The sequence below is a fragment of the Mya arenaria genome, chromosome 13, assembly GCF_026914265.1.
Source record: "Mya arenaria isolate MELC-2E11 chromosome 13, ASM2691426v1".
In the NCBI taxonomy this organism is placed as follows: domain Eukaryota; kingdom Metazoa; phylum Mollusca; class Bivalvia; order Myida; family Myidae; genus Mya; species Mya arenaria.
Genome location: NC_069134.1, coordinates 20339073 through 20365788, shown reverse-complemented (window position 1 = coordinate 20365788; position 26716 = coordinate 20339073). Strand labels below are relative to the sequence as shown.

Below are 26716 nucleotides of genomic sequence, written 5' to 3'. Positions count from 1 at the left end.
AACTGTGAATGTATTTTTCCTTACCTCAGTGTCAGTGAGCGATCTAATTGCTTCGGCGGTCAATGCGTTTTTGATTTACCAGATAATGCATAGTGTAACCTATGAAAGCGATATCATGTGCAAAATCCACGGATTTCTTCTTCACTTCTTTACAGCTAATTCCACGCTGCTTCTAGTTCCGCTAGCAATAGACCGCTTTTACTGCGTTGTGTTGGTTCTTTCAAGCAGGAGATTCACAATGAAAGCTGGAAGATGTATGGTCGCAGTCATGTTCGGACTTTCACTTATTTTGGCAGTGCCCGAGCTAGTTAAGTTTTCCACTGCAAAGGAGATTAATGTCACCACGGCAGACAATATAGCTATAGTCGGCAAAAGATGCCTCTTTAACGATGACACTGTTTCAATGGCGCAGATAACGTTTCATGCGTTAGATATTGTGATAATTGTTGTTGTAATCGTTCTTCTAATTATTTTATACAGTAGCATTGTTCTGAAACTCTTTGTAAAGAAGAGCAAAAAAGCAAAAGATTTAAAAGAATGAAAAATGGCGATAGTAACGATCGAGCAAAGGAGTCAATTGAAGAATGCGAAAAAGCAGATAATGAGAAAGACAACTCTTACTTTTCTGGCGACATTAGGGAAGATACAACTCCTGATGCTTCATTGAGTGGGATCATAGTAAGTACACACGACGAGAACAGCGTCTCCACTCATTCAAATGTTACTCACAAGACTGATGCAAAAAAGGAGTATGTTATAAGACTTCCTAGCAAGAGCATACAAATGAGGAAGAGGGTGCAAAGGAATGTAACAGAAGATGACATTTATGATCACATTTGTTTCGCTTTTGAGTTATGTTGGATACTTTTATGTACGTCTGGATCACAAGGGTCACGATGATGATTTACCTGTTGGTCAGAAGATTTTGTTTCGCACATTAATGTTCAATAGTTGCGTCAACCCTTACATAATAGGACTCTTTAACACTGAGTTCAGACGTTTTGTGTGGAGATGTGTGTCATGCAAACATAAACGCACCTCATAAACTTAAATCTGAAAGTTGACAGTCATTCAGTGTGAACATTATTGGCGTTATGTATGTAACAGTGAAGTAATAATCTTCAGAATACTGTGAGGTACATTGTGAAAATATTAGTGCCAATTGTTACATTCAATGGATTTCTGTACAACATAAGTTAACAGTGTGATTAATCTTTTGGCAGATAGGCACAGACAATACATAATTAATGCTTATAATTTATAAAATAATATTGCAAATGTATTAATAATACAAAACACAAACTATCATATTTTTTTCTGAAAAGTTGGAAACAGAAATCAAGAACATGTCATTCCACTGTGAGCAGGGAACGACTTTGGAACACCTGTCTGCAAGGCGACGTCCGACAAACAAAACACGGTCCTGAAAAAAGGTGAAACTATAACAGACGGATATCTAAATCAACAAATTGTCTTGTTTCAATGACAATACTTCTTTTTAAAAATGATAAGGCGTGTGTGCTCTGTTCGAGTTATTTTTACGTTCAAGAGCTTTAAAGTGACAAGACACCAGACAGTCCCAAATCAGCAAATACTGTGTTTTCGCAAAACAAACATAGAGTTATCAATACGAATTAGTATGAAATTGATAATACACCATTTTACATGATTAAAATAATATTTTGTCGCTGTCACAGCTGATAACCCGTTTAAAAATAGTGCATTATGATTCCCAGTTTACAGTGTGTATATTTAGCATGTGAAAGTCACGTGTATAGAACAGATACATATACCAACCCAGTAAATTTCGAACTTGGAAACCTACGCAAAAAGTGCGTCGTAAGCGATGTAATATATCAGTATTTAAGATTCAATGCCTCGTACTCATCTACACATCGATATCAATTTTAAGGTTTTTCCCTCATCCGGGGTCTAGTCCCCTTAAACAATGGCATTGTTTATATTGTTGGCCTCAGGTTAAGTAACTTTTCATCGTTTTAGTATTGTACATATTTATCATCTGGGATATTGAACCAAGTTTCAAAAGTGATATGATAAACGTTAGAATATTTGTTTGGGTTTAAACATGAAGGAAGGAAAGTACTTCGTCAATATTAAGATATTTAAGTAAACAAAATGAAATATGCGAAACAGAAATATATATGTTAATGTTTACTTGTGAAATTCTATTTGAATAATTCTTATTAAAAATGTATTATTTTGCAAACAAAACTCACACTTCACCGTTGTCACCCGACTCAGTCATGACTTTTTGCAACTGGATGGTATTCTGGCCTCCCCCAAACAATCCAAAAAAGGTGCCTTTGTATTTGGTGTACCGGACACTTATGGACATAATCCTTCCTACAATCTCTTTCGCCACTGCCAAGTGTGAGACTGTCGCACCTATCTTCAGTTGTTCATCATCTTTACCTAAAAGCGACAAATTGTTTGTTATATCTGTTATCTAAAATACAAGTTTATTACAAGGTACTTACCAATTTATTTTATCACGATCGTAACGACAGCTTAAAGCTGATATGAATATTTCCTGGACAGAAACCAGTATTGTGTCTATTATGTGGGGCAATGAGAAAGAAACGATTGTGTGGCCTAAACCCAAATCCTCTAAGAAGAGAGACGGACACCTTTACCACTAGACCATTCTCACTTCGGTTTTACTTCGGGTATAGTTGTTGGGCCTCATTTTTCTTTGTCGTGAAAGTTTCGCGCGATTATTGTTTTCTACTTATGAGTTTGTAAATGTTACACTAAAACAGCGCTTTGATAATTGAACATCAATGACCATTTTATTTAGTACCAAAAGTTGAACATACCAGCTGCAGTTGCAGGGAACCACTCGCTGGTGGCCCATGTGCCTGCAAGCTGAATTTCGAGCTTTCCCTTGGTAGTTTTCCCCGAATGAGACACACCTACCAACACTTTGTATTGGTGACCTGCAAGTATGAAGCAATGAATTTCATGAGACTTGTTCGATCAAAATAACATGAAATAAAGCTCAGGGATCCGGAGGGGCGCACTATTTATTTCAATTTAGGCGGGAAAAGGTAATAAAATACGCCTCAACTTAGCCATTTTGGATTAGATATTTTTAGTATGTTCATGCGGGAAGCACCCCAAAATTCCCTTGCCATTTTTTTAAACCAAATAAATTTCGGTTCTGAGGAAAGGGTGCAAATAAGAAGGTAACGTCCATAAGTTACGCCTCCTCCAACATCAACGTATGGATCCGCCTTTGCTGAAGGTGATACTTATGTGAAAAACTATGTGAATCCGACAACATGTAATTTGACCAAGGCATAACTGTTTATGGATTATTTAGTGCCCTTGCCGAAACTGTGTTTAAAAGAATGAATAAATACTGGTATGACTTGCTGTGACTCAGTGTAAATTCGACACTATACATGCGCTAGAATTCACAACGTATAATATTCCTGCTATATGCATAGTTTAGAACTTGCATTGTTCTGTTAACACTTTAAACCAGATATATTCGACCCACCACAGAACGGTGTCGATCGACGTGTGTTAAGGAACTTTTTGCCTCTGGGAACGGTGTACATGTCGGAAGCATAGCCCATCACAGCGCATCCGTCTTCACCACATTCTAGACATTCTCCTCGCTGGAACCTATCCTGAGTTGGTACGCATCATAGTTATTAGTATTTAGATAACATTAACATTCCCAGCCATTCGGTTTTGAATAAGTACCACGCATAAAGTCATTAAGATTTGTAGTAAACATGATGTCAACATTTGGTTCCACGCCAGGTTATAATCTTAGGCATAAATAATAACTCTGTGTTCTTTGTTTTATGATGACGACATCCTGAAAGAGAGCACATAAAAAACACACACACACACAAATATTTTAGCTTTTTAAGTAGCTTTTTAAGTGACCGTGTAAATGTATTCTTGGTGGCTTTAATATGGTTTTGCTTTCTTTCTCATGAGAGGGTACTATTAAATCAACGAAACTCTCTTTATTAATATTTTGCTGATTTAACGGAAATGGCAACGACGTTCAAATTGTACATTTTGAGAGAACATGATTTGTTTTTAATATTGATATGATATGTACAATACATCATTTGGGTCTCCAAACGAAATACATCTGAACGTGTTCCATAACTTATTAACTTAAAACACGCCGTACACCGTACCGTATACCTGTACATTGGATGTTGTAAATGTTAAATTCATTGACTGTTAACACTTTTTATCAATTTACCTTAGTGTTTAAAACGATGATTTAAAGTCGAATATTTACATCCGTACTTGATTTTCTGAACGATAATTGAACTTTGCATGAACAGGTAGGCCTTTCGTGACTTTCGTGGGCGGAGTTTGGCAAGAAAGCAGCTCTCTAATTGGGCGCTTGTGAATCACCGCGTGTAGTGATCTTACTACGATCTACTTTTTGTACTACTATATATAGCAGGGCACATGTTCTGTTGAATGCCGGCTTGTTTACATGTTTATTTTGATGTTTTACGAAGAATTTAAAGGCAAAACATTTTGTCCTAGAAATATCATTTGAAAAATACTTGATTTTGCAATTCATAAAAAAGAACACGCATTGAACTAATAATACAAACAAATTAACATTGACGCGGTTTTTACTACGGTCCGTCTGCAACAACTGTCAAAACAAACATGGTTGATGATTCTAAGTTTGGCGATCTCTTTCTATGACAAATGTATGATCCATTATCGGAATCAGACGATGAATATCTTTCCACGATAGCATTAGGCAATATCTTCGTCTACATTAAATACATGAAATGATTGGAGACTGCCAAAGTGTCATGTATTTTCGCAAGTTCGAACAAACATCTTAATATTGACAATTCGAGAAGACTAGCACACCACAACACTTCAATATCTTTGCAAAAGTTAAAAGACAAAAAAATAAATGAAATTATGATGTTATAATTACCTTAAACTTTCAGCATATGTTTATACTACCTTCCAGCATAGCTTGATACTACCAGGTACACATAATTACCGAATTTTAACATTATATTAAAGTGATAGAAAAATACTTGCATATGAGGCACAGGGGTATCCAACAAACTGGCACATCTGTGCGTTGATAGTCTCCGTAAAAATGTCATGTGCACGACTGTGACTGCACGCCACAACGTCACCCGCGGCTAGAGGGGGCACGAATGAACGAACATATGATGGCCATGTATCCGAACACAAAGTCGATTGAATAAAGGCCTAACAAAAATCTTTATTGTTATCCGTTTTAATCTATAAACGAGTCAAATGCGACGACTATATCACCTAATTTTGATTGAAAAAGAGTTCAAAATAGCATTGCATTATTATTGTCATTCAACGAAATTGCCTTTGACCTGAAGTAATCATAAAATAACGCATGTTTAGTTGTTTACCCATGCCTGAGGTGAATATTCCCGTTATTTGATTTGGACAATCTGGTTGCAACTCTCCGCCGTTAACGTAGAAATCAACGTCACCACACTGGATCATCAGGCCGAATCCACCTGTTCCAAATATAATGATTGTTGACATAGAAATGTGATAAAAAAATAACAATTAAGCATGCTTTATTTTTTTGCATTAAGTCAACCCCATACTAATTCATGGAGGGTACAACTCAATGGGGAAACAAAACGCGTCTCCATGTGTTGAATTCGTTCAAAACATTTACTTGCATAAAACAAAACAGTTTAATTAAACTTAACATCTCATTAACATCCTCGTTTAACTACATTTTAAGGCAACACTACAAGTACAGACATGCTACCGAACAATTAAAAAGTCGGGAAATGTTTCAAAGACCTCCGCCAAGCATTGGAGCGCCATTTGTGTGGATGACATCAACGTAGGTAGCGTCATTCTTGTCGAGTCTAACAAGCATTGGTTGTTTCTCGAAGTCAGGCTCTGCGGGATCCAGCCCTGTTATGTCAAACATGTATAATTATAAGGTCCATGAAGCAGTACTATATTATAAAATCGTTCATGCACCGTACTCGCATTAACATATTGAAAAATTGTCATTAGGATCAATCAAACTGTGTATACAAATATTCAATAATGTCGTGTTAATGTGCAATGTCGCATTTTTATGACTTGCGCATCTTCATCAATCAAGCTTGAGGTTAGTATTGTCCATAGTACTTAAAATATTGGTCTGATGTTCTTCTAATACAAGCAAGAGAGTCAGGTTTAATTACGTAATCTAAACTTCTAACATACCAGTAATTCTTCCTAGCACCAAATTGTCGTCAGACTTCAACCGGCTCCCAACGTACCCGGAAGTGTGCGCCCCGAGACTATGCCCAATCAAGTGCACCTGGCTAACATCCGAGCCCAGTGACACCATTTTAAGGACGAGCACCTTAATTTCAGCTGCCACAACCCGTGTGTTCGTTGCGGCCTGGTCGTACATGGTAATACCAACGTTGGCGCCTTTGCCCCAGAAAACCAGGATCACATTGACGTCAGCCTTGTTACATAGAATAGAAATGCGATTATATATAAAGTAGTACATTTTTGTCGTTAAGCAAAAAATAAAGAGACGTATGACATATCATTCGAAAGGAGGCTTAGCTATTTGCTCAATATGCCAAATAAACTGGTCAAGTCCAGTTATTATTAAGTTACTATAATGAAAAACAAAGAAAATAGACGTGAAAGTTGAAATGTGAATGGAGTCTTGTAATCCGATCATTTATCGGTCAATATATATTTGATGCGTTGTCTGTTTGTGTGTGTATATATATGGTGTTTACACGTTTGTGTCGATTTTGTGCCTTGTGTCTCTAATCAGGGCCGATATCTAAATGTTTGATTACTGGGCTTGTCCCTGCAGTTTTCATGTATTGATGGACCATAGAAACAGTATCAATTGATTTTCTGGTTACTCACTCAAGTGGGCCGAAAGGAAGATGTACAGTATATATCAGCTGTTAAACAATCGGCTATGACGATTATGGATTCTTTTATATCAAAGTTCGCTAACCTTTTTCAATAGCTCGTCTTTCATAACGTAGGGCCATGGTGACTTCATATCGTTGAGAAAGCCGTGCACTACAAACTTGGTAGGTCTAGTCGTACTGAAGTTGGAGTTCCGTAGTGACTCGGTGTCATTGTACACAATCCGGACCGTCTCGTTTCCCGATGGCCATTCGCGGGTGTATAATAGAAAATGGACGTCTGAAACAGGCATTGTATTTTAAAAACTAATATTCACCAGTTATTTAATATTGTTAATCATATTCTATAACCAAGTTATAAATTTCAAACGTGGTCTTTAATTAAAAGTTATAAAAATTAATGTTATCACTTTAGTAAGCTCACGAATCATTTTTCTACATAAGCTTCTTTAATAGTGTCAGATATATCAAATCGTTTGGCAATGCAACCTGTGTCATTGATGTTTTTATTTTGTGATAATGCAACCTCAAATACAAGTAACGCTGAAAGCAAAACTGTCGATTAAAGAAACAAACCTATCTTTTGTGGTGACCAAGGTAGACTGGAGATATACGGTGGGCGATTGTTGAAGCAGCCGATGGTGTCGTAACAAACTTCCCTTGTATGGTTGATAGGTTTACGGGTAGTCGGTAGAATAGTTGTTCTATTAATTGTTGTTTTAGCTGCTGTGCTTGCATTTAATGTTGGTGAAGAATTGCTGACTACTATAGGTGTTTTACTCTGTGAAGATATTGTAACCGCTTTGCCAGAAACAACTGCTCCAGTAGTACTCTGTTGCTGAAGCGTTGTGAGATGGGATTGGCCTAGTTCTTCACTTGAAACGGTGGGTGGAATGTCGGTGATAGTCGTGGCATGTATACTGGCGGCAGTGGCAGGGCTAGTAGAAGGTGTGGACTGCACGGATACCCATGGTAATACGAGTGTAACCGCTTAAAAGATAGCGTGTAATTTTATTATTGTTGTTATTTATAAAACAAAACAAAAAACGCATCTACAATAAAAGTATTGACAAAACATAGTAGACAATATATATCTTAACTGAAATCTTTAAGACGTCAAAACAATGATAGAAGAATAGAAATATTATAACATAGAAGAAAAAGAGCTTCTACCCCTTCTGATGACCGAATAAAGGAATGCCCGGTAGACGGGTTTATATTTCTGGCATTAACGCACGTGCGGTTATGAATATGAGCTTAATATGCTATGCGTTTTTGTATGATTATGTTTGTATACAATTTCTTCACCTATAAGACTCCCTTGTACTTTTTTTTAGTTTCTTCTACTGAGCTGGTCCCTAAATTTTTCATTGTTATAGTAAGTTTGGCTGCTCCAATGACATTTGCGTGAATCTGGAACGTATTTGCTTGTGATTTTCTTCGTTATAGAGGGTAGGTAAGTTATAGGATTTTGGTTGAAGTTTATATTTAGTATGCAATGTCAACTGCTTAAACTTTACGAGATTTTAGATGTTACTTTGAAAAGAAAATTGAGCTGCTTGTAAATGATGCTGGGTGGAGAACGATAACCGTTGCAATATACATTATAGTTTAAACTGTCTTTGAGCTGTTGACTTCTTCTTGCGAAAGAGTAAATAATTATAAGTGTTGTATTTTAAAGGATATCTAAACATGAAATGAAATTAAAAATTATGAAAATAGAATATAAGCATAAAAAATGTAGGATATAGCGAATATATGGTTGGTACACGGATGGAGGAAGTTTATTTGGCTAGTAACGAACACTTTCTCGCTCGTCGTATAATTTTCCTCCATCTCGAATCTAACCAGCTACCTGTATATCGTTTAAAAATAAAACACTTAGAATGTCCTACAAATAAATGAAGAAAGACACAGCTCAAAGAAAAAAATGAAAAGTAGTGTTTGCCAATCAAATTTACCTGACAAGTATACTATATAAACAAAACATCCAGCCATCTCCTTTGCTTACGAACAAACTCGCCAAGTATCGCACACTGTCTGCGAGTGGTTCTGACATACTTTTGTTATCAGCATTCCGATCGTGTCCTTTTAGAATCTTGTAAGTATTTGATTTGACAAACTAAATCATAATTGGAGATAAGAGAATATGGTACCGAGGCCTGAAATCGACAAGACAAGTAGAAATTATGTTGCTGATGCTTACTGATAGAAACTGAATGTGTATTGTATTCACATATTATCGTCTTAATATATATTATATTAATCAGTATATACATGTAATGATTGTGTGCAATTGTAAACTACTTTCCCTTGTTTGCAATCAATATGAAAACGCGTTATAGCGTTTAAATTCAACCGCTCTCGTTCAGATTCATCTGCATTCACATTAATCTACATTAAGTAAGTGATTTCTCTGTTTTTCAAACAAACATTCAAGTGATTTCTTATGCAAGACCCATTTACCTTGTTAAATAATGAGCCTGAAGTTTTTAAGAGCGTTAATTTGATTAAACGTAATATAGGATATAAAAACAATGCTACATTCCAAAGGGTTTAGCGCTTTGCTAATAATATGAGGGGAGAGCAGGGTCCATCTTATGATATGAACAAACTTTCGGGAACCGGTGCAGACTGGTACGGAGCAATTATCGGAGGCCATGATAAACATGCTGCTTTAACATAAACTTTCAAGTAAGACGGTTGTGTATTACTTCAACGATACATTTGTGACAATATGATGTTTGCATTAGTAGTATGTTATATATGGCTTAGGTTGTACGGCTTATGGTGGTCAGTCACGTCAGGTCACCATGTATATATATTTGGAGCTCTGGTATACAGTGGCTTCTGATGGATTTGTGGTCTAGTGGTAACACAATCTTCTGTCAATCCAGGGGTCGAAGGTTCAATTGCCCGCCTCACCAGTAAAAATACTAATCGTCTTTCGGAAGGGACATTAAATGAGGGTCCCGTGTGAGAGTGCTGTACACTGGTTCACGTTAAAGAACCAGGGTAGCTCTAACCAGGATAACATTCTTTCTGTGCACTATGCTACACAAAACCTAATATGACTAACAATCTTATCGGAACACTCGCCGAATGGGTCTTGCCCGAGTGTGAGTATAAATAAACTCAAACCACCAAACAACAGCTTTAAAAAATGGCACTGATGGCCAATGTAAAAGATTAATTTGAGCTATTTTGAAATCGCTGTCCGCAATAAAGACACATGGCGCAGGCAAAGCCAAACATCCACCGCGAGCTTCAGAGAAAGTATTGTGGAGTATGTAAGCAACCTAAATTTGCATCAAGATATATATACTTATTTGATAAAAACATGTGATTGATTAGTTCACAAAGTTTGCTGTGAATAGTACAGTTTAATGCATGAAATGATTTCCGTTTATTAAGAGCCATACCTACCCACCTATCTGACATTAGATCCCTGCTAGCGATGTCAACCGAGCCAATTTATACATACGTTTTAGGAGAGGGGTTGATAACTGACACAAACGTTTTGCAATCCTAATTATCTACAATAGAGTACGACGCATATCATTTACGGGTGTTAAATACAACTTTTTTGTGCCTATACAGATGGCATATATAGAGGATATTGATTGATTTCAGATCGTATTTTATTTCACGAGTGTCAATGTGTTACGGTGCTCTTTTAAAGCAGTTTAATACGTAGCTGCATACTAGAGGGTAAGTAACTACATGTACTTTATTGACACACTATAATAAGGAATGTAACAGTTCAACAATGGACTGGTCGAAAAGGTCATAGCTCACGGGTCAAAAGTTCCGCTTACTTATTACTATTCCGATATGAGTGTTCATGTTTAGAGGGAAACCAAGTGAAACACTTTCAAACCTGGATAAGGTCATAATGATGACTTCCATGTTGACATGTGCATGTGGGTCGGACGTTGCTGGTTCACAGTATCACCAAACCGTTCTTATTTGGTTTATCATTGTTTAATAGTGTTTTGAGATTAAATGTAACAAACCATCATTTAATTACTCGATAACACGTAATCATTCTTTATAGCTAGGAAAATAAATCAACTAGTTATCAAAACCTGAGAACAAGTTTGAAATATTATATGACCTGTAATCGAATACATATAACAGAGCTGTTCGCAGACTCCTTTAATAACTTCCGAGGTGTTGACGTATAATAATAATTAAACAGAAATGACCTGGAAATATTATTTTTCACCACACATTAACAAAATACTACAGTTGCACTAATCAGTTGGTGGAAATGCAAAGGTATAGGCTATGTAACACTGCTGCGGTACATTTCGTGTGAAATAACCATTAAACGTCAGTTGTTATACGTAATAATCATGCAATGAACCATACGTGGATGATTATTTCTCTTTCAAATTTTGACACCTTGTGCCTTGATTTCCATACCTGACTTATAAATGACTGATATACTGTTTAATGGTAAAAATAATTGTCAAAATATCTACCAAAAATCCAATTTTGCAACTTTTTCTGACAATACCTTGTTTCTGTTTAAAATACTGTTTGACATCCATGTAATATGCAAATGTTCTTGCAGTAGTGTCTCCACTACGGTGCCCCTCAACTGACATCCGACACCCCCTTCGGGGAACCGTACTAAACATAGTGTCATTCTGCAGCATTGAGTATGATTAGTGGTTCTTTTAAAATGTTTTATTGATATAAAGATCTGTCACGAGTCATCATAAAATACATAATTGAATTAAACAATTTCTAAAAACATATTAGTCCAATTAAGTCTTGTCAAAATTGATAAATATCTAAAATATTACTTCCTTTTAATACAAATACAAAAACTGCATGTTTAATTCACAAAGGCCTGTCTATTTTGAAGATATTCTTTTTTATAATATTCGTTATTCAAAATGGAGGCAGGATTCATCGGAAATATACTTTATAGTATCATATTTAAAATCCTTAAAATCCGACCCCAATGAAATAATAAGTCTTCAATCGTAATGTGTCCGCCTCTCACCAAAGAGGTTGTCGGTTCGACCTTATTCAATGGCTCTCAAAGCGGATACCAGTTTTGCAGATCTCTACCGAGGAAACGGACTCGAAAGTTACAGCTTTCATCACAATCAAGCTAGAAAAGATTTTTTATAAACTAATCAAAATTGCAAAGACATAGTTACAACATTCTGGTTATTTAACATTCTTATAATAATCATTATTATCGCAAAAAATATTGAATGATATCTAAATAATCCGATTAATTATGCATACGAAAAGGGAGGTTATTTTTAAGCTTCTCAAGTCATTTTTTGTTGGGGAGACCAATTTTGCAATTTTCTTCAGAATATTGGAAATGATATACACATTTATATCAAAATAATACATAAGAGATACATGCACATTCAAAAGGGGTTTCAGAGTTTATTGGAGAATCGGAATGTTTTCCAAACATATGAACATAAAGAAACAATAATAGATTTAAATCATCTTTTGTAATTACATTCTGGTGTAAATGGGTCAAGGTTTACACATATTACCCAAATTTGATGGCATTTGAATGAAAAACAAAAACGATTCTACGAAACACTCAATATTAGATATATATATTATTTTGTTGGATAATAGGGTAAATGTATTGTCGATACTAAAAAATCTTACACATTTTATTTTTCTGATAAGTTTCAAAAAGAAATCAAGGACATGTCATTCCTCGGTGTGGTGGGAAATCCTGTGGAACACCTGTCTGCAAGGTGACGTCCGACAAACAAAACACCGTCCTGAAAGAAAAATCAAATTACAACAGACCATAAGTGTGGGTGTGTGTGTGTGTGTGTGTGTGTGTGTGTGTGTGTGTGTGTCCCTGTCGTTTTGTTGGATGTTTTTTTTTTCAAGCCCGTGTTACATATTCACCCTTAATACAAAGTTTTAATTGAGGACTGGAAAATTTGTATAAAAAATGCACTTCGTCCGAAAACGAAAGCTCTTTATAAATTGTAAGAGATTTAAATTAACCAAACGAAAACGTGTACTAAAAAGCGTAATCAAATCGAAAATATAGCGTCGTGAATAACCAGATTTTTCCCTCGGCTTATTTTAATCTGAAAATCTTACTTACTCTTCACCATTGTCTCCCGATTTCGTCCTGATTGTATTCACTTGAAGGGTATCTTGGGAATGACTGCCCTTTGTAAACCGGACACTGATGGAGGTAATCGTTCCTATCACCTCTTTCATAACAGCTACATGTGAGATCGTGGCTCCTCTATTCAACTGCTCGTCATTTATGCCTGAAAGTGGCGTTTGTGAGCGAAATATAACGTAACAATACAACTTAGGGAAGTTTATTAAGGTGACCTCACTTATTACTTCAGCGTTTGAGTGTGCGCGTGTGTTTGTGTGAGTGCTTCTCTTTCGTCCAGTCCGGGATTTTCACCGTTTTCTGTTTTTAGCTTCTGAATACCATACTGATAACAGCGTTTTAGCTTATGAATACCACGCTAACAGTATGAAAGCGTTTTAGTTTACGAATACCATGGTAACAGTATGAAAGCGTTTTAGTTTACGAATACCATGGTAACAGTTTGAAAGCGTTTTGGTTTACGAATACCATGCAAACAGTACGCCAGCGTTTTACTTTATGAATACAATGGTAACAGTATGACAGCGTTTAAGTACTTCAATATAATGGTAACAGTATGACAGCGTATTTACATCAACGAAACATTTTGGGAATAAAAGTAAAACATACCAGCTGCAGTTGCAGGGATCCACTCGCTCGTGTCCCATGTGCCTGCAAGCTTAATTTCAATCTTCCCCTTTGTATTGTCCCAAAAAGTAGACATCTTTACCAACACTTTGTACTGGTGACCTGCAGGTATGAGAAGATCATTTTATGACAAATGTTTACAGGCAATTTCAAGAATATACGAATAATTCGTTTGTGTCCCAAGTAGAATGAAAGAAACGCTGATACTGATCAGGTTAAATGCAACAACACCCTGGATTTAAAATTTCATGGATAATTGAAATATACCGGCGAATGGGGTTACACAAGAACGTGATAACTTCAAGTATGACATGTTGTGGACCTGTCTCAACCTATCAAATCTACATGCAGTTAGACGTCTCCATTCCCCGGCGTAACCTATTTCTACCATCTTATCGGGAATGGTACTTAATAAGTTACACGTTAAAAGTTTTATTGGCAAAACGGCATCTTACCTTTGGTCATATAGATGTATGGCCAAGATAAAATTATAAACATCTAATGCAACATAATATTAAGTTTAAATATAGATGCAACACAATAATGGGAATGGCATTATATAGTATGATACATTTAAACAAAATATAATAATATTAACTAAATATGTTATGTATACACAATTTAAGCAAACCAACAAGGAAGCAGCTGATGTTCGGAGTTTTCCTCTCGGAACTTCAAAGCATCATAAATAAATCTGCCAATATTGTCAATAACCTTGAATGTTCAAGAGACAGCAAAATAAATATCCGCCTGAATTAGTTGTATTGTTAACAATTTAGACCACTTATTACAACAAGCACTGGCCTTCCAACCGACATACACATGTATTTGAATGTGTGTACATGCACTAATAAATCTACATTACACGACATATCATGATTGTACAATTTTGCCTACGTATAAATTGCTTCGTGATTGTATATCAATGTTAAACGTCATAATTTAAAAGATGTATCGTTCTGTCAAAATACACTAACGTCTTCAGTCTGAAATTAGGACATAGACTCAGAGAAGCAATTTGTTATATTTTATTGTTAAAGTGCTATAACATGAGTAAATATGTACAAAAATATGTACCCTGATCGTTTTTAACAAACCATAAAACCACTTCCCATCAACATGCATATATCTTTTACCCACCACAGAACGGTGAAGATCGGCGTGTGTTGAGATACTTTTTGCCCCTTGGAACGGTGTACATGTCGGAAGCATAGCCCATCACTGCGCATCCGTCTTCGCCACAATCCATGCAGTCTCCTCGTTGGAAACTCTCCTGTGTTGTAACAAATCTTGGTTATTATTTTTTTCAATTGATCCCAAGGACGAGGTCCTTAGCAAAAACATAATAGCAAATTGGTTAAATGTGACAGGACGAGATTACCAGTTGCGTTTGCATTTGTAAACTGGTGTCTCCGCATTACGGGAGCATGTTTGTGAAAATGTTGTCTAAAAGTGAAAGCATTAGAAACTAGAAATATGTCCCCCACTTCTCGTATTTTTCACAAAACCCGGGACCATACTTTCCAAATTAACCATCTGCCAAACGAAAGAGTGAGGCCATAAAAAGGTCATACCTACATACATGTACATGTACTTATTTTTATTACTCTAGCTTTATTCGAACTAAATATATGCTGTACAATTACTTTTCTATTTTAAGACCTTGACCTTAGGGCACAGTTTTATAAGCACACTTACATCTTTGTGAAGTTTTATGACTCGAACTCAAATACCTCAGATAAGAGTAAGTTCCATGACCTATGTACCTAATTTTGGTTATGTCAAGGGCCATGACTCTGCTGGACATACAAACAAACATACCTCAGATACACAAGCTCAAATTCTGCTTAACATTCATATCAAGTTTCATGACTCTTGCTTATATACTTGCTGATATACTTTATGGAAACGTGGTGATACTAGATAACATGTTTTATATGCAATTTATAATTAAGACAGGGCTATAACTCTACTTTAACCAGAGGCAGAATCACGCTATACCAAAGGGGCAGACGAAAGTTGACCACCACTCTGCACTTAGGAGGTGCAACCACATACAAAACACTAAACGCACTTGATAAATTAATATCCTGTTTAACATTCCTGTAAAGTTTCATCATTCTGGCTAATATGCTTTTGCAGATATTCCCGACATTATATTTTGTGACGGACAGATATACAGACAGACTGAAAACCTAGCGAGAGGCAATTTAGAACATAATAATGCTCGCAGGGGAAAGGGTAACAATCAGGACCTATTTGCTACCTCTCCATTTGCCATGTCACAGTATATTCTTTGATGATGCTCAAACTTTGTAATTCTGGAAATTGTAAATCTTCATACATCAAGTAATTTATGTTTTAACCATAACCAATGGTGTATATGTTAAAACCAACAAGAACGACGATATTCGACACAAGACAATGCGTCTAATATCTAGATTTTTCAATTGTTTCGCCGCTTTCGTTCTGAGTTGGCATGCAGTACAAATGGATACAACTGGTACAAGTATCCTATACATTATTATAGAGGTGGTAACAAGGTAATGTATACATGGCATATAAAAGTGATGCATAAATACTTACATAGCTGGAGCATGGGTATCCAACAAACTGGCACATCTGTGAGTTGATGGTCTCAGTAAAAATTTCATGTGCACGACCGTGACTGCACGAGAGTGAGTCCATAAAGCCTAAAGGGGGATGGAAGTTTAAATTAAATGTTATGCAACCATAACTCCGAATATTTGAACAATTGTCTGTTTAACTGATCCAACAACATTTTCCTTTCAAACTCATCTACCAAAACAGACATGTCCGTGAACATAGATAGTCCCGTTCCATGCATGTTTCAAGTCCAAGTCGAATAAGACCAAGACGACATTATTAATAACTTCATTGTGTTTTTAGCTTAATCCATGAATTTGAACTCCGATAACGAGGATATTGCGACAACGCACAAAACATCAAAACGCCATGTATTAGTATAGGAATTTAACGCAATTGTCTTGCGGATGCAAGGCTATGGATCAGACTGCATATTTTGTTCATTAACACGTTTTTCTTTATTTATTTGGGATAAGGCAATGCAATATATCATGTTGGTCATTCAAAATAAAATTACCTACGACAAGAAGAAATCCTTAAATAACGCAACATTTACCCATGCCTGGGACGGACATTCCAACACCTGGACAATCTGGTTGTAACGCTCCGCCATTAACGTAGAAATCAACGTCACCGCACTGAATCATAAGGCCATAACCACCTAGTTTAAGAGGAATAATTTCGACATAAAAAATATGATACTAACTTTTGTTTAAGCATGCTGTATTTTAATGGTCAAACCAATACTAATCTATTTCAGCCAAAACCCAATTAGGAAAAAAAAACGCGCTGTTTCATAACTGGCAACTATTTAGATTGTCTTCATGTGTTGAATTCGTTCAAGGTAATTACTGGCGTAACGCAAAACCGCTTTATCAAACAGAACTTCCGTTACAACGCTGTACAAAACAGATACAGAACAATTGAAGTTTCAGGGAATGCCTCACATACCTAGCCCAGTAAATGGAGCGCCGTTAGTGTGAATGACGTCGACGAAGGCGGCGTCATTCTTGTCTAGTCTAACAAGTATAGGTTTTGTCTCGAAGTCAGGGTCGGCGGGATCCAGGCCTTTTGTTACAAATGATCTAATTACTGTATAAGGTGCATAAATCTATATTAAATTATAAAGCAGATTATACACTATACTGGCATGCCTATTCAGGGATTTTGACATTCAAATAAATCATACTCATTGTACATGAATACAACAGTCTTTAAGGTAATTATAACATGTGCAGCTTTAATTTATTGAAACCTTCACTGTTCGTTTACTGGATATTTGTCTTGTGCATATTTTTTTTATAATTGATCTGATTTCCCGATAAAGTAAGCAGGATACTCATATATATTGAATATGAGGACATTTTACATACCTGTTATACGTCCTAACACCAAATGGTGGTCAGACTTTAGCCGGCCCCCTACGTAACCGGAAGTGTGCGCTCCGAGACTGTGGCCAATCAAGTGAACCTGGTTCACATCTGCCCCCAGCGAGACCATGTTGAGGATAAGCACCCTGATTTCCGCCGCCACAACCTGCGTGTTTGTCGCGGCCTGGTCGTAAAGGAAGCCCAAATTGGCGCCATTACCCCAGAATACCAGGAATACATTCACGTCCGCCTTGGAACATAGAATAGTATGTGCGTATGTGCGCATTATGAAAATGAAGCAATGTTCTTTGTTTGAGTGCTGATAGCCTGATCGAAGCCTTGAATAAGTACATTGAAACTGTAAAGCAATACTTAATCTGTAATCATTTGTTACACATCCCAGAAAGGTTGGATGGTTCTTTACTCATATGGCAAAAATTACAAAATGGAAACGCGCAGTTGTCTGCCAGAAACCTTTTATGATCTTGTTACGTGGCACATGAATCATGTAAGACAATACATCAACAGACAAACAAACAAGAACAAGTTAAATAAAGGCTAAATGATGAAACTAGATCTTTACCAAAAAACAGTAGAAATAGTTTCTGGTTAATTATTGCCTTATTCGTTTCACTCTTATTTTACTGAAGTAAAACAAAAGAATGTAGATATACAGTACACAGCGAGTTAAAACAACAACTGCGATGATCATATATAATTGTATTGCTCACATTTTTCAATAGCTCGTCTTTCATAACGTAGGGCCATTCTGTCTTTATGTCATTATTAAAGCCGTGTATGACAAACTTGGTAGGTCTACTCGTGCTGAAGTTGGAGTTTCGGAGTGACGCTTGCTCATTGTACACAATCCGGACCGTCTCATTTCCCGGTGGCCATTCGCGGGTGTATAGCAAACAATTGACGTCTGAAACATGCCTTGTACTAGAAATAATGAGATTGACTAGTTATTTAATATCATAAGTCATATTCTACAAGTAAGTTTGAGATTTAAAACGCGATTTTACACTGAGTAGTACACTTTATTCATATAAAATAATGGTGTCACTCAGCTATTATAACAAAACCTCTGAATATCAAATCCGTTTTACTACATAAGCTACTTCAATAGCGTCAGAAATATACCTATTTTTTCCGGTGACCAAGGTGTAACCGTGTGGATGTATGGTGGGCTATTGTTGAAGCAACCAAGGGTGTCGTAACATACTTTTGCCCGTTTGTGTATGATAGGTTTACCGGTAGTCGGGGACATATTTGTTCTGGTGGTTGTTGTTCGTGCCATTGTGCTTGCGTTTGCCAAATTTGTCGACTTGCTGTCTACTTTAGGTGCGGTAAACTTTGTAGTCGACTGGACTTTTGTGCTTCTAACATTTGTAGTAGCTTTACTCTGTGAATATATGGCAACCGCTTTGCCAGAAACAGCTGCTCCAGTTGTACTCTGTTGCTGAAGCGTTGTGAGATGGGATTGGCCTAGTTCTTCACTTGAAGGGGTGGGAGGGACATTGGTGGTGCCAACGGTGGTTGAGTGCGCAATCTGGATGGATTGTGCTGATACCCATGGTAACAGAATTGTGACCACTTAAATAAGTAAAATGAGAAAGATTTAGATGGTTGACTCGTTTTACTATATAATAATATGGTAACCATGATTATTATTTAACTAAACTTTTAAGACCGTTGTAATAGTTGGACTATTTAACGTTTTTAATACGCTGAACGACAATTAATGGATTTAATTATGTTGAAAGAACATATACATGTACTCCAATAGAACCCTACACAACGATAAACCAGTTCATTAACTTATTATAAATCTAGTCTTTAGATAAAAAAATAAACAGTCTATAGAATTTTAACTGGATTTCTTACAAATCGTGTTTGAATTACCTGACAAGAATATAACACAAACAAAGCCTCTAGACATGTCCTGTTCTTACATAAGGCGATATCATTTATATATTTCCAAATATATCAACCTTTCTGCTAGTCGTTCTGACATACTTGCGTTATCAGCATTGCAATCGAGTCCGTTTTGTGTCATTATTTGGCTTTTCTAATTGACACATCATGGGGGATTGCTATCACAATGTGGTATGAGATTGCACTTACTTTAACTGTACTAAATGTGCTGCATTGCCGTATGTCAAATGAAACAAGAACGCGTTGAGCGAACGCAAACACTCGACTGTTAGTGTTGTTTCCGCCGAGCAAGCGTCATAACTAGTTATTTAAGCTTAAATTAAAAATATGTGGGTTTTTTTTTTATCTCAACATGCGCTTGGTCTCACTTGAAAGGTTTTTGAGTTATAGTCAAGGCAGAAATTGTCACACAACGACGACGACGACACGAAGGTTATCCCAATATCTCGAGGTTTTTTTTTTCGAAAATAAACAAAATAGCTAAAACTTGACTTTTCCGGTGCAACTTTGATTTGTATGAAAACCATATCGAAGGACGCAGATCTGATGAAGATATCGTTTTTATAGGAAGTGCGGAACAACATACCCCCAGCGCAGAGGAAGCGCCGTGAGAGCACATGCAATTGCCAACTTCAACTCCGTAGGAACGCGGAAGAACGCCATAGAAAAAACGCCATGGTCGCCGTAAGAACCCCCTGACATCGACATCGTCATGAAAAATCTCATTTTACCCTGCGATCTTACGGCGCTCTGGGAAATTAAACAACGCCGTGAAATCGCAGTGGCAACGCAGCTTGGTGTGACAGTGGCTTAATAAAAATTAGTAGAAAATAACTTACTGAAAAATCTGGTTTGGGAAGCCGAAAAGAAACAAATGATTAATAAAAGTTTTGATGGCCGCTTCCCTTACGTAATACGTAATTTAAACTTAAAATTGTATTTTAACGACTACTTAAATAAATATACTAAATAAATATATGTTATTTTGCCATGAAGATTCTTAGAAGGACAACGCTGTATATATTATCCCATATCGCCAGAGGTCAAACTAAGTCATGTGCAGTTTAAAAAGGTTTATACATGTACATACGCGCAATTTCATTTTATTTTTGTAACCTGAATATTTCTTGGAAAGTATCCAGTTCTTTCATTTTTGGATACACACGTTCAGTTTTCATGTACATTGAGATATATTTTGTTTTGAGTGTCCGTCATATCTTAATAAATATTTAATAATAATGCCGGTCAACCCAATAAACAGCGGTAGCACATGACCGTCTAAGCATCCATCACTATTAGCCTGGGACACCACCCTGTAATTGCCAAGCAGAGAGTGTTGAATGTTGTTCAGTCACGTATTGTTCTGTACCAGCAGGTGTCGAGGCTACATTTGTGCGATCTACAGGTTATCAAACCTCTGGTGAATGAGAACGGCAGCAGGGTGCTGCATATTGTATGTGTAAAGCAGTGAGTGTACTGCCCTATCCATGGAACGCAGTTGACGAATTGAATGTTGATTGTCACGGGTTGGGGCTGGCGTGTTTAAGCTCACCTGAGCACGAAGTGCTCAAGGTGAGCTATTGTGATCGCCCTGTGTCCGTCGTCAACAATTTGACTGTTAACACTCTAGAGGTCACAATTTGGGCACAATCTGAATGAAACTTGGTTAGAATGTTACCCTCAATAAAATCTTGGACGAGTTCGATATTAGGTCATCTGGGGTTAAAAACTAGGTCACCAGGTCAAATAAAAGGAAAAGTTTGTTAACACTATAGAGGTCACATTTATGACTGTATCTTCATGAAAGTTGGTCAGAATGTTAATATTAATAATCTCAAGGTCAAGTTCAAATCTGGGTCATTTTCGGTCAAAAACTAGTTCACCAGGTCAAATTGAAGAAAAAGCTTGTTAACACTCTAGAGGTCTCATTTATGACTGTATCTTCATGAAAATTGGTCAGAATGTTGATATTTATAATCTTTAAGTCAAGTTTGAATCTGGGTCATGTGCGGTCAAAAACTAGGTCACCAGGTCAAATTTAAGGAAAACCTTGAAAACACGCTAGAGGTCTCATTTATAACTGTATCTTCATGAAAATTGGTCAGAATGTTTATATTAATAATTTCTAAGTCAAGTTTGAATTCGGGTCATGTGTGGTCAAAAACTAGGTCATTAGGTCAAATCATAGGAAAAGCTTGTTAGCACCCTAGAGGTCACATTTATAACTGTACGCTCATGAAACTTAGTCATAATGTTTATATTGAGTAGCTCTAGGCCAGGTTCGAATCTGGGTCATGTGCGGTCAAAACCTAGGTCACCAGGTCAAATAATAGGAAAAGCATGTTAACACTCTAGAGGCCACATTTAAGACCATATGCTCATGGAACTTGATCAGAATGTTATTCTTGATAATCTTTATTGGATCAGGTGAGCGATACAGGGCCTTCAGGGCACTCTTGTTTGATGGGAAGCAGCAGGAGTCTGCATTTTCAATAGGCACTATTGTACATTCTTCCAGAAAACAGTCTTAATTAAAACATTTATATAAATACATACCAGCGATGTGAATATGGGGTACAAGTATCACTAATAATACAGCAGTGAACTCACCGAGTTTTACATACATGTATGTTTAGATTGTTGTACTGAACATTATAGAAATATTAATAAAAACATCAGTGTTAGCCTCGGACAGGATAATTTTCAAAGTCACTGATGAGTAACTGCATTTATATAACACTTATTCATTTGTTTTTCAATTCATATACTACTCAAAAGTCCTTAAGTATATTGGATGTAAATGAATCAAAATTACCAACATGTTGGGATTAGACGGAAATGAAACAAGTTTTAAATTATTAAACCACGTGAATCCATGACAACAGAAAGAAGCAAGATGGTACACATATACTGAACCGCTGATTTTCGGATTGTATAATGTTAAATGTTGCCGTAATAACTTGTATTTGCTTAGCTTAGATCACGTGTTATCTACTCGCTTTTTGGAAATTCCCTTGCTTTAAGGAATCTCGCTTTTCTTGGGGGAAACTCGCTTTGCTTGTGGAGGTTGGGGCAGTTCAGCCAACAGTCCGTCTTTAGCCTATATAAAATATCCAACAAAGAGAACAGTTAATAGTTTATTATGAAGATTTTCTTTCGTTCGGGAATAAATGGTAAGTGACTAAATTGTTTGCAACGCGTGGAAGTCACGTCTCTTGTTTAGGTAAAATGCCCCTAAGGCAGCAACAAAGCTGCTAAAATCCGACTTAAAGGTATTAATATATTGATAAAAGTATTTGCAGACATTAAATAACCCAGGAAGTCAACTTGAGTGATAATGCATGTCATTTAATGACATCATGAAACATAATTTATCTTTAAAACTAAATTGCTATCAAAAACTTATTTAAAACAAAGAAGCCACACTTTAAAAGTACAACTGAAGCAAAATCTTAATCATAGAAAATAAAACAAAATTAAATTGAAATAAAATTGATACAAAAAGTGCTATTTTATTTATACAAAGTAAATTATACAGAATATAACCATATAAGAATAAATTTAATAATCTAAAAGGCGACCATGAATTATAGCACATATTATAACAGCACTCTGCTTTCATGCCTGTGACCGTTACAGCCAGTCACCTCAACAGCTCCGGCAACCACCTGAAAGCAGAAAACAAATCAAAAACACAACTGAAACAAGTATTAATATCACTCAACTTTGAACAGCTCACATTGAATGTAATCAATTATCACTACCAAGTATCAGCTCTTAATTGGGAGAAGTTGACTCCACAAACTGCAATATAGCCAAAAGTGTATATATGATAATTAATTGATAGCCCTAACTAGAAGACGAACGGTCGAATGTTACGAAATATACGGCATTACTAACCATCATGGCTTAAAATGTAGCATGTATCAGAGTGAAACAACTACCATTGTAGAAGTTTGAGTCACAAACATTTGCCAACAAACCGACAGACTAACCAGACAATCTTCCGTATGGTGACTCATATACCTCCCTCGAACTTTGGTTGCGATATATATATATAATAAAGTTTTAGCACTGGAAGTCAAGGTTACCCAGTGCTCGCTTGTATAACAGTTTATAAGCTCTGGAAAGTTTGTAACCTCAATGACAATGCAATTTGAAAAATTAAAATCGATACACTATTTTGAGATAACCCTATAACATACAATATAAGTTGACCTCTTTAGTATACGTTATTCGGAAGGTTAAGAAACAAAAGTGATTTTTTTTTGTATTTCCATTTAATTGTTCATTATTTGCAGAAGTTGATAGAAACTTTATAATAATTAAAAAAGAAATCAGATATATTCAAATTTCAGGAGAATATCTGTAGGAGTAAGCATGATTTATGGCCCTTCAAACCCACTATCCAGGAGTTAGTCTATAATATCTGTAGGAGTAAGCAACACGTTTTATGACCCTTCAAACCCTATATCCAGGAGCAAGTCTATAATATCTGTAGGAGTAAGCACGTATTATGGCCCTTCAAACCCACTGTCCAGGAGCAAGTCTATTATATCTGTAGGAGTAAGCACGTTTTATGGCCCTTCAAACCCACTGTCCAGGAGCAAGTCTATAATATCTGTAGGAGTAAGCACGTTTTATGGCCCTTCAAACCCACTATCCAGGAGCAAGTCTATAATATCTGTAGGAGTAAGCACGTATTATGGCCCTTCAAACCCACTGTCCAGGAGCAAGTCTATTATATCTGTAGGAGTAAGCACGTTTTATGGCCCTTCAAACCCACTGTCCAGGAGCAAGTCTATAATATCTGTAGGAGTAAGCACGTTTTATGGCCCTTCAAACCCACTATCCAGGAGCAAGTCTTTAATATCTGTAGGAGTAAGCACGTATTATGGCCCTTCAAACCCACTGTCCAGGAGCAAGTCTATAATATCTGTAGGAGTAAGCACGTTTTATGGCCCTTCAAACCCGCTGTCCAGGAGCAAGTCTATAATATCTGTAGGAGTAAGCACGTTTTATGGCCCTTCAAACCCACTGTCCAAGAGCAAGTCTATAATACTAGTATATGTTGGAGTAAGCACGTTTTATGGCCCTTCAAACCCACTGTCCAGGAGCAAGTCTATAATATCTGTAGGAGTAAGCACGTATTATGGCCCTTCAAACCCACTGTCCAGGAGCAAGTCTATAATATCTGTAGGAATAAGCATGATTTATGGCCCTTCAAACCCACTGTCCAGGAGCAAGTCTATAATATCTGTAGGAGTAAGCACGTATTATGGCCCTTCAAACCCACTGTCCAGGAGCAAGTCTATAATATCTGTAGGAGTAAGCACGTTTTATGGCCCTTCAAACCCACTGTCCAGGAGCAAGTCTATAATATCTGTAGGAGTAAGCACGTTTTATGGCCCTTCAAACCCACTGTCCAAGAGCAAGTCTATAATATATGTTGGAGTAAGCACGTTTTATGGCCCTTCAAACCCACTGTCCAGGAGCAAGTCTATAATATCTGTAGGAGTAAGCACGTATTATGGCCCTTCAAACCCACTGTCCAGGAGCAAGTCTATAATATCTGTAGGAGTAAGCATGATTTATGGCCCTTCAAATCCACTGCCCAGGGGCAAGTCTATAATATCTGTAGGAGTAAGCAAGATTTAACGCCCTTCAAACCCACTGTCCAGGAGCAAGTCTATTATATCTGTAGGAGTAAGCATAATTTATGGCCCTTCAAACCCACTGTCCAGGAGTTAGTCTATAATATCTGTAGGAGTAAGCACGATTTATGGCCCTTCAAACCCACTGTCCAGGAGCAAGTCTATAATATCTGTAGGAGTAAGCACGTTTTATGGCCCTTCAAACCCACTGTCCAGGAGCAAGTCTATAATATCTGTAGGAGTAAGCACGTTTTATGGCCCTTCAAACCCTCTATCCAGGAGTATGTCTATAATATATGTTGAAGTAAGCACGTTTTATGGCCCTTCAAACCCACTCTCCAGGAGTATGTCTATAATATCTGTAGGAGTAAGCACATTTTATGGCCCTTCAAACCCACTATCCAGGAGCAAGTCTATAATATATGTAGGAGTAAGCACGTTTTATGGCCCTTCAAACCCACTGTCCAGGAGTAAGTCTATAATATCTGTAGGAGTAAGCACGTATTATGGCCCTTCAAACCCACTGTCCAGGAGCAAGTCTATAATATCTGTAGGAGTAAGCACGTATAATGGTCCTTCAAACCCACTATCCAGGAGCAAGTCTATAATATCTGTAGGAGTAAACAAGATTTATGGCCCTTCAAACCCACTGTCCAAGAGCAAGTCTATAATATATGTTGGAGTAAGCACGTTTTATGGCCCTTCAAACCCACTGTCCAGGAGCGAGTCTATAATATCTGTAGGAGTAAGCATGTATTATGGCCCTTCAAACCCACTGTCCAGGAGCAAGTCTATAATATCTGTAGGAGTAAGCATGATTTATGGCCCTTCAAACCCACTGTCCAGGAGCAAGTCTATAATATCTGTAGGAGTAAGCAAGATTTAACGCCCTTCAAACCCACTGTCCAGGAGCAAGTCTATTATATCTGTAGGAGTAAGCATGATTTATGGCCCTTCAAACCCACTGTCCAGGAGTTAGTCTATAATATCTGTAGGAGTAAGCACGATTTATGGCCCTTCAAACCCACTGTCCAGGAGCAAGTCTATAATATATGTAGGAGTAAGCACGTTTTATGGCCCTTCAAACCCACTGTCCAGGAGCAAGTCTATAATATCTGTAGGAGTAAGCACGTTTTATGGCCCTTCAAACCCACTATCCAGGAGTATGTCTATAATATATGTTGAAGTAAGCACGTTTTATGGCCCTTCAAACCCACTCTCCAGGAGTATGTCTATAATATCTGTAGGAGTAAGCACATTTTATGGCCCTTCAAACCCACTATCCAGGAGCAAGTCTATAATATCTGTAGGAGTAAGCACGTTTTATGGCCCTTAAACCCACTATCCAGGAGTAAGTCTATAATATCTGTAGGAGTAAGCACATTTTATGGCCCTTCAAACCCACTATCCAGGAGTAAGTCTACAAATGGTCAATAGAAAGAGAAGAGCTTTGTA

At 36.9% G+C, this 26716-nt stretch overlaps 2 protein-coding genes across 2 annotated transcripts; both read right to left on the bottom strand.

The window, feature by feature from the left end:
* Positions 1–1311: 1311 nt before the first annotated feature.
* On the bottom strand, positions 1312–8960 carry LOC128214495 (inactive pancreatic lipase-related protein 1-like). The gene is made up of 11 exons (XM_052920992.1): positions 8891–8960; positions 7506–7919; positions 7016–7209; positions 6250–6499; positions 5833–5949; positions 5424–5534; positions 5071–5177; positions 3524–3656; positions 2838–2957; positions 2238–2433; positions 1312–1423 (listed from the first exon to the last, which is right to left on the bottom strand). Exons 1-11 carry the CDS (start codon positions 8925–8927, stop codon positions 1339–1341), a joined length of 1764 nt encoding a protein of 587 aa, XP_052776952.1. The 5' UTR covers positions 8928–8960; the 3' UTR covers positions 1312–1338.
* A 3615-nt stretch (positions 8961–12575) lies between these two features.
* Positions 12576–23513, bottom strand: LOC128215104 (pancreatic lipase-related protein 2-like). Its single transcript, XM_052921827.1, has 11 exons — positions 23508–23513; positions 23219–23275; positions 18895–19221; positions 17673–17919; positions 17251–17367; positions 16856–16960; positions 16279–16385; positions 14833–14965; positions 13675–13794; positions 13042–13213; positions 12576–12703 (listed from the first exon to the last, which is right to left on the bottom strand). Exons 1-11 carry the CDS (start codon positions 23511–23513, stop codon positions 12619–12621), a joined length of 1476 nt encoding a protein of 491 aa, XP_052777787.1. The 3' UTR covers positions 12576–12618.
* Positions 23514–26716: the final 3203 nt, after the last annotated feature.